The following is a 15,364-nucleotide window of genomic DNA, read 5'->3' on the forward strand; positions in this document are numbered from 1 at the left end:
AGAGCAGGAAACAATTTAAAGGTCTCTTATTTACATCTCCATTACATATAACCAGACTTCCAGCTTTTCTAAGCAATTATACAAAAAAAAAGCTCAACAGATCCAAACAAGCACTATATTTGGCAGTATATATAGCCCTATGTTTACAGTCTTCTCCAAGAAGAAACAAACAAACAAAAAAACGTTAAAGGTCCCATATTAGACCTAATTTCAAGTCTTCATTTTCAGTCAGAGTGCCAGTATGATCAGTCATCAAAAAATGTATGTATCACTGGCAACCAGTATGTTTATTTGCAGCCGCCTGCAAAAAAAAAAACAGAAAAAAAACAAAAACTGTTTTGTTGGACTTTCCACATTAGAGCGTCTCAGAGAGAGGAAGCAACATCTGGCTGAGATATTGATTCCCTTTGTGACATCACAAAGAGACTATTTCCACAACTTTCCCCCTTGTTTCTTGGGGTGGGGGAGGGGGTCACTTACAGACCCAAATTATCGCTAGAAAACATTGCAGGTGACAATTTTGAACGATACAGGACCTTGAGCAAAGTGAACCGAGCATTGTATTTCATGTGAAGTGTTTGAGAAAAGCGCATGACGAGGAGACAAACAAAGGACCTTTCAAAAGATGAAACGATAGGAACAGGCCAACTTTGGAGAGCATTTGTTCTGGGTGGATGACACAGACATGAGCAAGAAGTCAGCCACCTATAAATCAGCAATCTGTTTGTCATTAGTCAGTATGCCGTCCATCACGGAGTCATCTGGCGGGGGCTCTGTTGCTCGGAGCGGAGGGCCTGGCTCTTATCAGCGGGACACCGAGTGCACGACGTCCTGCATCTTGGACGCGTGACCTCGAGCGCAGAGGCCACGGAGGGGAGCCCGTGTTTTGAAATCCGACACCGCGAGATGAACTTTGACTCATGGGACCGGTTGGTGCCGGCAGAGACGAGTTTGTGTTGTCGTGACAGTGGCTGCTTCTTTGCAAGCGAAGGGTTACGTGACCTATCTGTCCATTTTCTAACATCACTTGTCCACTCAGGGTCACGTAGGGTGAGGGCGGGGTCTTTGTTAAATCTCCCTGCAAATGTGCACCGAGCACCTTGCCGGCTGGTGAATATAGTGAGACTTTACGTATAATAACAGGCAGACAATTGCAGTTTGCAAAGTGAGAAAGGCATAAATGTGGATTGGGATCGAGACTTGACTGTAAACAAAATTCATGCATGGTTTGGTCTTTGCGCAGTGTTTGGTCACACGTGCGCTCTTTCCCCCTCTTTGCCGCCCTAATGAGGGAAAAACAGCCGCAGATGGAAAACATCTCGGTCTGTTTACATCGGAGAAAGCCAAGAGGAAAAGCAGTGTGACAAAAAACACGTGTGGAGGGAGGGCGTGAGATCTGACTCAACTGTGCGAGTCTCACACTTGGAGATTTGGCAGCGCTCACTGAATGCGTTTGGCAACCGTTAGTTTGGCTGGTGCAGGGTTGTGTGAATTGGTGATTAGGTGTAACAAACATCTAAATAGAAGTTACAAACTCGCACCTTTGGAGCAAACAATCCTCTAACGCTTTCGAGAGCAGAATCACAGAAACGGGAAAAGTCCATCTTTTGTTGTTGCTCCACATTTCAAGCAAAGAGCTTCAGATATTGTCCAAGCAAAGCATCCGTTTGTTGCAAGAAGCTAAAACTCTACAGGATTTGCTGTGGGCTGCAAACAGAGGGCTAAAGTGCAGGTGTTTGAATAAGTGTAAATGTAAACGTAAATAGGACTGATTGACAGATTTGCCTTTTTCTTATATTTTAATTTTGAGCTACAACTTTGTGAAGTTGGAGTGACAGCTGAAGTTTTTTCTGCGAGTGAGTATGCATGCATGTGTGTGTGTTGTGCATGCTGAAGAGGCTAATTTTAGCATTAGTTCCTAAACCTACTTGACAGTTTGAAGGAGGTGTTCATTCAGCTGTGACCTGCTTGGCTTTGCGTGTTTTGTACCCTTTCTTTTGTTGTTGTTGTTGAAGCCAAACTTTACTCCTAACCTGCCGTTTATGTGGGTCAGCTGTTCCCCAATTGCATGTTTGCTGAATCAATTTGAGCACCTTAGAGCGGCAACAGCATTAACATGCAGGAGAAGTAAAATGCTGGTGTTCTTGGAAACGGGCTCTTTGAAACCTGACAGCACCGCGCTTCCATGATTCTCTAAAAGGTGAGGAGAATGTGGGGGCAGGAGAGGGTCAGGAGCGCTGTGGTTATTATCATCTTGAAAGGAAGCAGCCTGCGGGACACCGTAGGCTGTGGCCCTCCCTGAGGAACAGGCTGCCTTGTTTACGACTCCTGCACCTCCTCCTTTCATTTAAGAGCAAAACTAGGATGTCTCTGGAGCGGCTTCACATGTAAAAAACATACAATGAAATATTGAAAATCTCACAGTCTTGCAGGCATCACTGTGCAAACAATGACTCCTGCAGTGTGCAGGGTCACTGCGTTGAGCAATCGCACAAGTCACGCAGGACTGGTTTTTCGTTCCCAGGAGTTCTCCGCCTCCTCCCTCCTTTCTCTTCTCACCGTTAGTCATCCGCTTTTCCCATCATCGGCGAGGACGCAGGGCCGGTTCGCCGCCCGGGATCGCCGACCAATTAGCTTCCGTGTCGGGAGTCGTCGACCAGGTCTCCTCCTGGACCGGCGCCAGTTTCACTCTGCGCAGGTTTCACTGGGGTTGGCAGAGGAAGCCTGGGAATCAGCAGGTGCACTGACAGGTTTGCCAGGCTGACGACAAAAAGCCTGCTGGCACACTCCCGCAGACACTTGTCGCTCGTTCGCGCATCTTTCCCAAACAAACACAACTTTAAGTGATTTCTTACAGTGTTCTTTTTTTTTGTATACTGCAATATGCTGGAAATTTGTGCAAAAATGTAATTTTTTAACACAAGAAAAGATCATTATTACTGATTATTACCTTTATAATTTCACTGAAGCACAGCCGTGCAATCTACAAAACATTCCCGCTGCATCTGGTTTATGGTTTGGTTAACTTTTCTTTTTAATTGCTGTCTTCCTTCTTCCCAATCACTGTTAACCTGTCGCACATAGGTCGCCCGCAAGGTGTTGATTTAGGAAACAACTGTCAAAGAACAAACTGCCAGTTTCGGTGTTGAGCGGAGCTGCTGAGAATTGTCCCAGTTTCCCAACTGAGAATCAGCCTGGAGGCAGCAACAATTGTTTTCGTCCCACAGCTTTACTTCGCCGATCTGCTGAGCTTCTCACTCATGCGGTTGAGTAACACTCAGGGAGGGTGATCTGTAAACAGCATCCACCACACAAACAAAAAGTCTATCATCCCCCAGGTGTTGATAGGAATGGGTTTTTTTTAATAGGAAGCCCTAAAGTCCTCCAAACGGGAGATATTGTTGCTACTGTTGCGCTGCATGCGATCAGTTTTGACCTTCTTTTTGTTGCTGATTTGCGGTCGTCGATGGGTATTATGGCTCCAGAGTGGCTGTCACTGACTCCAATGATCAAAGCTGCAATGTGTGCGTGTTCTGTTTGAGTGCACTTAGCACCCAGCGAATGATGACGCAATTAGCATTCTAAGGAAAGCTGCTGCCAGGCTCAACGCTGCAACTCATTCGTACTCAATCTGAAATCTTTCTTTTTTGATTTCCTTTTCTGATACGACAAACACTGTTGTCTGTTGCACAAGTGTATTGTAGTGCTCAACTTTGGCGCTGCAGTTAAAAAAAAAGGCGTGAAGACCCCCCAACAAACTTAAGGAGGTAAAGAATAGCTTTGTTGCTCCACATTAAAATCATTTAAAAGATCCTATATGTCAGACTTAGCAGCACCGAATGGTAAGAAAAGTTTACTGCAAACAACATCTTAATATGTTTTGTTTAATGTCCCACCTCATTTTTTTTTATCACCTATGCTGAAAAATAATATTCTGATGAAATCTGCTTGCTGTGCAACTGTAAATACATGAAGATGAAATATGACCACCCTCTTACAAGGGAACGTGTTCTTTGTAACATAACAACTTATTCTTAATTTTATTCTTATTATTTCTTGTATTTCTTGTCACCTTATTTTAATAACTTTGCATAAATATTTTAGTATTTAGTTTAATCCTGACAGATCCATTTGAAACAAGATTTTTTTTTTTTACGTCCAATGAAAAGCAAAACTTGAAAAAGAGATTTCCCTCTTTACACAAATCACTAATATAATCAATTGTGTTTGTAGAGGAAGTCCTTTGGATGTAAGTCTATTGAGGTTTTGTTTGGATTATGTTGTGGTTGCTTTACATGACCTAATTACTTAAAGCCTCGCTCATAGTGAAACCCTGATTGCAAAATCAAAGTCACTTTCTTGTTTCAACATCAGACGAGACATCCTGACGAAGGTCTGAGTAGCGCTGCGCTGACTGAGGATGTCCCAATCTTATCTGTTCACTCCCCTCTCAGCATGACACAACAGCCGGGTCGATCTGCAAATGAGCACCGGCAAACAACTGTAGATTGTTTCCAGGGGTATGGAACGAGGTGCGAGCTGCGTCGCATCCCAACACCTTTCTTCTGATTTGAATTAAAAGGCTGGATGTGCTGTGATGAGCGCTGAGTGCCTCGGCAGGAGACTGCATGTATGTGAAAGAGCCAGACAACAACTGTCAGGAGTTAGATACACATTTCTTGCAGATTAAACAAAAAGAATTACCACTAGAAAACCTTGGTGGCTGCAGGAAAAAAACAAGATTAGCTCAGTAAGATACGCATACTCTGCTCGCCAAATTGTAAATGTAGGCTATATAGTGTTTTCAATGTTTGTCACCATTCTGGAGTTTCACAGCCGTGCAGGAGATGGAATTCTTAATCCTTCCAATGAAAGTCAAATGAAACAACATTACCAGCATGTTGTCAGGCAAAAGATCCACGGCAGACAGCTGCCGTTGTCTTGCAAAAGACTGACATTTCTGTGCGTTTATGTGTCGCGGCATTTTAAATAACTTTCTCCGAGCTAGACTTTACACACATCAACGATCCGGAGTGTGTAAACGGCTGTGTTGTATGACGATTGTCCCCAGCACATACGGTAAGTTGATATAGTTGCGACTAAAAACAAAAGTAAACAGTAAACAGTGAAGAGCCGAGCCTTCCGGAAGCTGAACTAAAAATGAGCTAAAATGTCACCAAAGCCGTGGTGTTGTAGTAGCTAAGTGAAATTTTGCATTTACTATCGCTTTTTAAATTTCTGGGTTTTATGCAGTCGTGTTGTGACTTTTTTTTAGTATACATAACACTATAAAACTTCAATGTCACTTTGTTTGTAAATGTTGGGTAATTGAACTTTTATGTACAGTATGTATCATAAATTGTACAGCTAAAAAAAGGTCGTATTCAGATGAGGTAGCAGCGTTACAAATGAATCATTTTGTCAAACCCCAATTTGCACCAACACTGAGATGAGCAGATAAACATACATTACGTCAATTTTTTGCACGGTCAAAAAAACAAAACAAAGTCAGCAACAAATCATTCCGAGAAGCCAGTAAGTGTCATTTCTATACGTCTAGGCGGGATTTGATTGGCTGTCAGTCAGGACGTTGGGTGTGTCTGTGTTTGGGAATCGTGGGGGGGTGATGTTCTCACAGTATTTCTACAGCACTGGGGGGTAGGGCATAGGGAACTGAGGGTGGCAGTGGCTGTTGTGACATCCATGCAACACACATGGCAGCGGCAGAGCAAGTGAGGACATGACGCGACTCGACACTGCCCTTATTGTCAGATGCACCTGATTGTGTGACTGTCAGAACACACGCTCACAAAACACACAAAGAGGAAATACATACACTTCTGTAAAACGACGAACATTGCACATAATTAAAAAAAAAACACCTGACTATTCAAAATGAGATTTTACCCCTCAGACCAGCTGTCAGGTAGTTTCGGGTGAAAATGACAGGAAGGTATTAAGTGGTGTGTTTCGGTCGGGAGCGATAAGGTGTGTCGGGACTTGTTCAACAGAGAGCGAGTGACTGGATGCTGTCCGGTTACTCAGAATGGCAAAATGAGCTTACTCACACTGTTTGTGTCAACATGTGATGGGTCTGCATGTCTTGATCAGAAAGGGGAAAAGTGAGCGTCACAATCCCTGTTGATTGTCATTTGTCAACACACCCCAACACTCGATCAGTGTAATTCTGAAACTACTCGTATGCTATCCAATTAGATGGGACTATAAGCACAAGCTGACCTACACTTACTTGTATGGATGACCTATGGCAATTAAGCTGTGAGATCATGGCTCAAAAGTAACCACAAAGACAATGACATCACTCTATCACGTGCAATGTCTTCACAAGGTGCTAGTTAGCTTAGCTTATCATGACAATACAATGAAATAGTGTGGTCCAAGTGGCATACCCCTGGACTAAACACTCACAGTTTGAGCATGCAAAGTTCTGGGAAATTCCATGATGCTGGCGTTTTATTGTTCTAGCTAACTAAGCTAGAATCACCAAAGTAGCTAACATGCTCCAACTTACGTGGTGGCGCGTCTTGTCTCTTGTTTTCAAAGTCTAAAATTTTCTGTTTACGAGTATGTCGCGATTATAGGAACACACAGTAAGATACTACACTCAAGTGTAGTAATACCCTGGTCATGTTACTACAAGCGTGGTAGAATGACAATATTTTTCACTCAAAAGTATAAAAAAAAAATGTGTGCATTGAGACAGACTGGCTCTCTACCTCACGCAATGCTACGCCCACAAGCTACTAGCACAGTGTTTCGGCGTCTATTTTCTTTGGACAATGAACAGTTTTCCAGTGCCGATAGAAAGTAATCAAAGACCTTTGCATCAGTACGTGATCTACGCCGCGACTGGCGCCATATTATGACTTAGCGCACGCAACGCTCAACGTCATCCCGTGTGGAAGGTAGAAAATGTGATGTTGTTGCATGACTGATGTTGTTGATGTGGTCAATTTCATCAAAACAAGACCCCTGAAAGCGCGGCCATTCTCTGCACTTTGTGAGGAGATGGGAGCACAACATAAAGCTGTGTTGTTTCACAGGGAAGCCACGATGGTGGATGTTACGAAAGTGGTTTGCCAAAAAAAAAGTGATTTGCACAGCAGAAAAGTGAAAGGAGTATTCTTGTTTAAAAAGTAATGTTCAGGTTTTGATGTCACAAAGAGTGACTTGCTAAAGTTGTTTATTTGTACAATTCTTTTTTTGGGGGGGGGCATGAAATTTTTTTTTCCTCAAAGGTGGGGCGTGACAGAGAAGGTTTGAGCACCACTGTACTAGCAGCAGAGCTAGTGGTTCGCAAACAGTACCTTTGTCAATATACTCAAGAGGAGAGGTAGTAAAGTTAGAAATACATTTGCGTAAATATAGGAACACCGTCTTAAAAAAACCCTCATTGTTTTGCACCCAAAATGTTTACTTAACTACATGTGCTGCAGTTTTCGGAACAGAGTGTACCTACTCTAGGTCAGGTAGTAAATCATGAAAAAAAAAAAAAAATTCCAGTCAACTTGTTTGCCATTCATACATTGATTGGTCAGCCTAGATATCTAAAAGTCCTTGGAAATACTCAAATGATGAGTTTTTATAATACCGAAAAACTCTGTCAAATAGACATTGTAACAGACAGGTTTTATGTTTTATGCTGAGCGTATGGCAGAGAAGTCCTGAAACTGTTACATTTGCATTCATGATGTAACTGAAACTCGCCAGAGGGCTTTGTACTTAGACGGAGACAGACTGCGGGATGAGTCTTGCGTTTGACTTCCTGGATTATCTGGCCTTGAGTCCCGGCTCTATGATGACAGTATGAATCACACATAAGGCAATTTGACATATAATTTCCTGGTACTCCCGTCCAAGTAAAAGTCTTTAGTTGATTATAGAAAATAAGGGTTTAGTTTTGTTTTAATTTCTACTTTACATATATTAGCTTATTTAAGTTTTTTTAATTTTTTAATTTTTTACATTAAATAGACAGATTTGTTGTTGTCAGGAGGTTGCAACCAATGGGTTATTATACACTGCAGAAATCTTTCATTTTCACAGTGATCTTCCTATAATCAACACCCCTCATCCGCCGCCTGTCCCAGGTGATGTCATTTGCGTGCGGGGCGACAAGTCACTGGTATTTTCAAACCATAGGGGCACTTCCGAAAGAGTGACGTAACAACACTGAATCGCTGCTGATTGCAGAGCAGCTGAGATGTAGTTATCTCTGACACACATACCTGTGAGAAGGAAGGACTCGCTTCTGTCGTTGCTCACGGAGATGGCCTCTCGTCTCTCGTGACTGGAATCACCGTCAGGATTTAGAGGGCGTTGGAGCCGAGAGGGTGACATCACCGCATTTATTATTTATTTATTTTTGAGATTTCGCTCATTCAGCCAGATTTACCATTGAAGTGATAATTAGAAGGGTCTTCCTGCCACGCTCGTGGTTCACTTTTTGAATTTGTGGTCACTTGTGTTTTATTGGAAGCAAATTTTTGTCAGATTCATTGGCTGGTCACAGACACTGTGGCACCACAGCAGTTGAAGAGGCCAATGAGTTGTCAGCACAGAGCCATGGTAGTCTATTTGAATGAGCAAACACACGCGCTTTATTCTCACGCAAGAGAACTTCCATTGATTCTCCATTTATTTGTTCAACCCAGCATGAACACTAAACTTGACCTCAATCTGTATTTTACCCTCTAAATTTCAGTCCTTCCTCTCTAAAATATAAGGCTAAAATTGTGATGAAAGTGAGGACCAGCCAAAAGGTCCTGACTTCAAAGAAAGGCCGTGTCTGTCAGTTACAATGTGATACTCACAACGCCTACATATAAGAACACACACCTGCACATGCGCGCAATAGATGGACAAGCAAATGGCTGAAGGCTCGGCCAGTGAAAGAAGCAGAGGATTTGAATATGGCCGTTGAGACCTTATCTTTTTATTGTCATTCAAAGAGCAAATGCCCCACACGCCCTCCTTGAAAAGCGCTCGGCTCAGCCCTGCGAAATAGAGAAAACGGATGTGTCTGTGAGTGTGTGAGTGTGTGTGTGTGTGTGTGTGTGTGTGTGTGTTTGCGCTCCTCTGCCGCCAGCTTCCCCGACTAACCTGTAGAGCAGGATCGGGTCTCTCTTATCTGCAGCCAGCAGGGCCGTCGAGACAGCAGGCTTACCTCACGTCGGCCATGTGACGCTCGGCGAAAGGGTGTGACTCGCAAAGACCAGCTCGAATCTGATTCACTGAGATAATTTCATCGGGAGCATTTTTAATAAAAATACACAGGAGGAGTAGACCTGGCCCGTCAATCTGCCAGAGGCAATGCCGGATCAGCCAAGTAATGTTTAGCAGCACAATTAAAGATTCAAATCATTATTAGTGGCAACAACAAGTCGGCTCAGGTGATTTAAGCCTCGGCAAACACACTCTGTCAGCTTGGGCTTCAAAAAGGTTTAACTTTGTCACCTGTGAATGGGTGAAAAAAAAAGCAAAAACACTGGGCTTTCCTGTCCAGGCAGGAAACTGGTCCCTGAGCAAATAAAAGCAAGTCTTTATGACAGAGGACAGAGACACAGTTCACACGTTTCTAAGTCTTTCAATATACCGTCTAATCGAAGATGTTCACTTTACGGTTGTTCCCCCGCTATAAGGATCCTGCATCTCTGCAACATAACTGAAGGTCCCCTGATAAGCTGCTTCTGCTTTGACTTTGACCTTAGAAACTGAACCAGCTCAGCCACAGCTGGCTTATTGTCAGTTAACTGGAGGAAAACCCAACTCTCTCTGACCCGACCAGCCGAGCCATAATTTCTCAGTATTGGCCATGAGGAGCGCTGCTCTTACGCCAAGACAAAAGTCCTACTAATCTGGCAGTAAATCTGCTTGACATTTTGCTGTTTATTACAGTCAACATATCAACAGAAGAACGATCCAGTCAGTTTGCGGGCCCTAAAGTTGATCTCTCGTGATTGGCCTGGAGAAATTTAAAATCTCCCTCCTTCTAGGATTGCTCAAAGTTGAGGCAGTGCCATGACACAAGAATCAAATCCACACAAGAGAGTGGGCGGAGTGTTTGATCTGGATCCAGGCTACTGTCTGATTTTTTTCCCCATGATAATTAATCATGTGAGGCTGCGAAACAGGATTTCCGGATGACAAATTAAGATCTAAAAATTTGTATATAAAAAAATACATATAGAACCTTTCAAGCAGTTGATAAAGTTTGAATCTGAGGGTAAAAAGCAGGCCAAGAAGAGGTGCAAGGTGATTAAATTACACATGGTTATTTCCATGACGACTGGTGACGGCTTCATCATGCCTTTAGTCATACGCTTATGTTACTAAAATTATTCCACAGAGGTCATATTGTGCCAGGACCGGTTTTCCAGTGCAATGAATGAGACTTGTTGCTTATCCTCTGACCTGCATCTCAGCCTTATCTTCCTCTGTCGTTGTAAAAGTGAATGCAGCGGCACTGAGCATTTTGAAGTAAGGTTTTGTCTATATGTAAAGATCTGTAAATGCCAATTTCTACTATTAGAGGTCACGCAAATGTGAAAGAACTGGAAGAACAAAGAAACTTGAGGGTTACATTACTTAAAGTAAACTTTAGCAACAGCCAGGGTAACATGATATACCATATTCAAATGTCTGTACAACATAAATATGTCCTTTTTACAATTCACCCTTTGAATTTGATCAGTGCATTAACGGCAAACCAAACGGAGAAAGAAAGAAAAAAGTGAAGTGCGTTTGGCTGTGAGGGGTTTACGTTTCCCCTTCAGAGATTCAAACACAAACAGACGCCGAGTCACACCTGCCGGCATCAACTGATAGCTAGCGCGGGCAAGCAGACACGTTTCAAACAACACAACTCTCTCTCTCTCTTTTTTTAATCCTCTTGATCCTCAACATGTGACCGACAACGCAGACACAAAAGAAAGAGTCGGTGCTTCGGAGAATCGCAGCATTGTAATGAAAACAGGTTTTGTTGCTTGACACGATGAGCTCTTGCGAACTACGAAATTGTGATTCTGTTGTGGGTTTTTTGCTGTAGGTGTTGTTTCCAGGTGAAAGTCGACTTAATGAGCTAAACTCCTACATATCAGTGTCAGAAGCCAAGTCTTCGATATCCATGTTGGGAAATACACCTAATGACACTGAGGGATTGTGTTTGACGAAACCACCTGCGGAGACGTACCCTGGGCTTGCTGCCAGCTAGCTTTAGCGTGCATGCTGTACACCAAACACTGAACTTGGCCGTGTGGGACACAAAGAGAAGCTGGCTGTTCTCAATCTTGAATCTAACTAAAGCTCCGGTATAATGTCAAATTCACTTAACAAATGTTTTCTAACAAGTACGTGCAATTTTAACCTGTAACCTGGATATATCTATGACTAACTAACACACACCTTCAGGATTTCAGTGATGAAATGAAATTTAAATTGTGACCTTAAATGTTTGGCTATTTCACTCTTTATTACTGTTTTATAACTCATATATAGGCTAAGCAGTTGGTTCGTGCCAACACTGACCGGTGGTCAAAACCATTCATGCAGAAGTACTGTCAACTTGCTTTGATAAGCTAATAGCTGGCAAGTTTTCACACAGTAAAGATGCAAAACCAACATCAACTTCCTTACGTAAACCTGCACAGGGAACCGTGAGAATCATTTAAACTGATTTGAATGTGTGTGCGTGTGCACACACACACACACACAAACACACACACACACACACACAGCAGTTGGTAAATGGGCAACTCCCCATCTCTGCAGGCCTCCAGTCCCTCCTCTTCACCCATGGGTTACAACGACCAAAAAGCTGCAAACTGATCCCACACCCCGACCGTTTGTTTAACAATGCACTACAATAACCACATTAAAAAACAAAAAGCGAAACTGGCATCAAACACTCAGCCAAGTTTCTCACATCCCCAGATGCAACAGAGGCAAACCGCAGATGTTTATGTTTACAAATGCTACTAGACTTTTGTAAGTACTCCGCAACTTTGCCCTGGGAAAACTTCACGGGCCTGCCAAACCTCCTCATGACCTATGATTTATACTCAGGAGGGGGTTCGCTGCTTGATGAGGCCCATTCAGAAGCCCTGAGGTGTCACTGTCGGTCACTCCCAGGCTGCTTTCTGCTCTGCCTGTTTTCAGGCTGTTTTTGCACCTCCAGGAGTGAAATGATTTGCCCCGCTGCAAATCACACCCTATTGCTTGTTTTGTTGGCGAGCAGAGGGGGAAAAGGGTTCGTATGCAGGTCTAAAAAAAACGAGGTGCAGAGGGTCACGTAGCATGAAAAGGCAGAGGAGCAAACACAGTCTGCAAGGATGACACACTGTCACTGTTTGGGGCTTGCACATGAAAATCTGCATTCTTTTTTCTAAAACATCAAAAAAAAAAAAGTGTTTCAGGTAATTAGAGAAAATTTGTAGTAAAATAAAAGGAATTTTCCTCCTAGCACAAGCACTAAAATAAACAAGTTGCCAAGGCACTGGTTAATACACTTTAAGTGGGAATTTTGCAGTACACATTGTGTGCTTTTAAACGGGACGACGCATATCCGGTCTAGCAACAGTTGCAAGGCGCAGAACAGCGAATGCATCACGTGACCAACGGCCTCAGGGACTAGGAGGTGTATGTGTTTATGAGGAAATGAAAACGTTTGAGGAACAAGGCGTGGATGTTCATTTAAAAATAAAAAGGCCGCTGAAATCACACTGAAATTATTTGCGCTTGTTGTACATTTTACATGCATGCCGAAGCGCATCTTTAAAATTGGTTGTAGATATACAGCATGTCAGATTAACTTGAGGTTGTACTGCCACCTACAGGTGAACATTAGTAAAGCACGTAAAGAAATTGAACAATTGTGCAATTTGTTTAATTTTTGGTCTTTAAAAAAAATACTCCAAGAAAATCAAGGAAACTTTCAAAGCATACATTTTAATGCATTTTATTAATGGAGTGTCATTTAAAAGTCTTTGTCAAAGACAACAGACTGCGACAAATTATTACTTACCAAAACATTAAAAACATCACATTTTACAGTAGTAACTTTAGAACAACAAAAATCAACATTATTTTTGTTTAAGGTCAATATCATCACGTAAGTGTACATCGTATACATATATAAAGGGGATTAAGGGAAAATATACTTTTATATAAATACCTCATTCAAACAATCTTCTAAATAGAGGCCGACCTAGAAATTTGTTCACGTGTGACTTGTGTGTCATGAGCACTTTGAGAGAATCTCCTGGCAGCTTCTGTAAACTTTCACCAAGCAGTTCAGCCTCGGCTTTGAACTCTGACAGACAAGAAAGGGGACGTTCATTAATAACAATCAGTCCATTGACCAGCACGCTAGTAGAATAACAGTGTGAATGTGAAGTTAGTGATCAACTCTTCAGACTGTAAACAAGATACAAACGTATTTGCTCAGTGTAAACAATTTGATGTCGTGCAAACACAACCGGCCCTTACCTGAAACAGTGGCACAACACCAGAGACTGCATTGGGTTCCGAGGGGTCCCTTAGCAGCACACAGAGGTAGTAGATGATCTGATGCTGAAAAAAACAAAAAAACAAAAACACACACATCTTCAATTCAGCCGACTTACATCAATGACTTGATTAAATCCACTCAGTGAACCTGCATGCGATGAACATCTCAGAGGTGATCTCACCATGTATATGGCTTCATTGATGACAATGTCCTTGATTTTGCCCATCTCAATGAATTTGGTGGTTTCCCGGCCTGAGGCGTAGCTGGCCGACACCTGAATGCCCAAGGAGCCGATGACTAGCAGCGACTCGTGGTCAACCTTCACAAAGTGGATGTGGAGCATCATGCCAACCAGGGTGATGATTATAGCTGCCGACAGGACGGCTGTGTTCTGCGGTACAGAGGAGACATGCACAGGGATAAATCTTTCCCAAGAAGACAATCTGACAACAGTGGCACCACTCATCCGGCTTCATAGAGTTTGCTTGCCTACTCGTCTCAAGTGTTTTCGCAATGACCAAAATACACAAAGCAGACTCAACAGACACAAGAAGATGTCATAAGAGAGAATAAAGCGCGGCTTCTGGGCAGGTGATGAGTTATATTGTCCTTAATCAGGGTTCTGTACCAGTATCAGAGATCTGTTTCTCCCAATCATAGATCAATAAACTGTCAAAATTGACATGAAATAAGTAGGAAGCAAAATACACAGTGTTGCTTTAATATTAGATTGATCCAACTAGTAAAGACGTCCAACTTCAAGGATAAAAGTATTACATTCAGAAGAGAGAGAGAGAGAGAAAAAAACTACAAAGTAATGCTTTCACTACAGAGCATCTGTAATCTATTTGACATCATATCAAGGGGTCTCACCTCCGTGACGAAGAACACAGCGTAGGCCACAAGCCAAACACAGCAGGTGTAAACAGCTACTTTGCCAACAGACATTTTAGAGGAACTGACGGTGAACTCCCTGCAAAAACTGGAGTGCCTTTGGCAGTCCAGAGATATAGCCTTGCCATTGATGTCCGTGAAGGTTTCATCGTCCATCATGGAGACGACTGAAACAGCGTGAGTAGCTTCAAGTAAATAGACTGACACCTGCCGGCGCTTCGTTAGCTTCGCTGGCTAACCCGAAAAGACAAGTTAGCATTGATCGAACCATAAGCTTTCCAAGGTCAAAAGCGCGTGAAAACACTGAGGATGACTCTACCGGGTGAACAACCGAACGGTGTGAAGCGAGAAAAATTAGCAACGATAACTGTCGAACGATTGCGAAGTCCCAATAAACGTAGAGTTGTAGTAATTCCAGGGACGCGTAGTACAACGGAATTCGTGCCAAAGTAGTACTAGCTTGAGGGCACTTGTTATTTCCACACTGGTTGCCCGGGTCAGCCGGGCGGGTAAAGCCAATCAATAGCATCCGAGTGCTAAACGTAGAGTGCCACTCTTCGTTTAATGTATCAATGGGAACACTAGCATGTGTAAAATGTATTTCCCCCTTAACAAAGATACACTGATGTAAAGTAGTGTAAATCAGTGCTGCTGTCTCCGTCCGGCCACCAAAGCTCCGGTGTACGCCGATTAAAGGAATATAAACTGAACAGCTGGTTGGCGCAGCGCATTGTGGGTAGTGGTCTCTTTCCACTCTCATTGTCAAAATGTAATTAATCTATCACTAAAGGGTATTTCTAAATTGATATTTCATTATAGTAATAATCGAGTTAAATTGTTTTAAGTAAAGTTCGAGACTTTCACTCCCCAACATTACCATATCTTGCTATCAATGTTTCAATTTATCGCTAAGTGTTTTTTTTAATTTCATTTATTTCTGCT

The 15,364-nt window shown here is 42.6% G+C and overlaps 1 protein-coding gene and 1 long non-coding RNA gene across 2 annotated transcripts; both read right to left on the reverse strand.

Annotated features, from left to right (window-relative positions):
- Positions 1-4,096: 4,096 nt before the first annotated feature.
- LOC142903028 (uncharacterized) lies at positions 4,097-5,112 on the reverse strand. Its single transcript, XR_012929171.1, has 2 exons — positions 4,895-5,112; positions 4,097-4,624 (listed from the first exon to the last, which is right to left on the reverse strand). It is a non-coding gene; the product is annotated as an uncharacterized LOC142903028 (long non-coding RNA).
- Positions 5,113-12,960: 7,848 nt separating this feature from the next.
- On the reverse strand, positions 12,961-15,126 carry pigh (phosphatidylinositol glycan anchor biosynthesis, class H). The gene is made up of 4 exons (XM_076048362.1): positions 14,402-15,126; positions 13,710-13,919; positions 13,507-13,590; positions 12,961-13,330 (listed from the first exon to the last, which is right to left on the reverse strand). Exons 1-4 carry the CDS (start codon positions 14,579-14,581, stop codon positions 13,256-13,258), a joined length of 549 nt encoding a protein of 182 aa, XP_075904477.1. The 5' UTR covers positions 14,582-15,126; the 3' UTR covers positions 12,961-13,255.
- Between the last annotated feature and the right edge of the window lie 238 nt (positions 15,127-15,364).

Source organism: Nelusetta ayraudi, unplaced genomic scaffold (assembly GCF_046127955.1).
Source record: "Nelusetta ayraudi isolate G7.1 ecotype Tasmania unplaced genomic scaffold, CSIRO-AGI_Nayr_v1 ptg000100l, whole genome shotgun sequence".
NCBI classification, from domain to species: domain Eukaryota; kingdom Metazoa; phylum Chordata; class Actinopteri; order Tetraodontiformes; family Monacanthidae; genus Nelusetta; species Nelusetta ayraudi.

Coding starts and splice junctions, on each gene's coding strand:
- pigh (XM_076048362.1), bottom strand. CDS start 14,581: ATGATGGACGATGAAACCTTCACGGACATCAATGGCAAGGCTATATCT. Junction 13,920..14,401: donor CTGTGTTCTTCGTCACGGAG/GTGAGACCCCTT, acceptor TCTGTACCGCAG/AACACAGCCGTCCTGTCGGC. Junction 13,331..13,506: donor GTGTTGTGCCACTGTTTCAG/GTAAGGGCCGGT, acceptor CTTGTCTGTCAG/AGTTCAAAGCCGAGGCTGAA.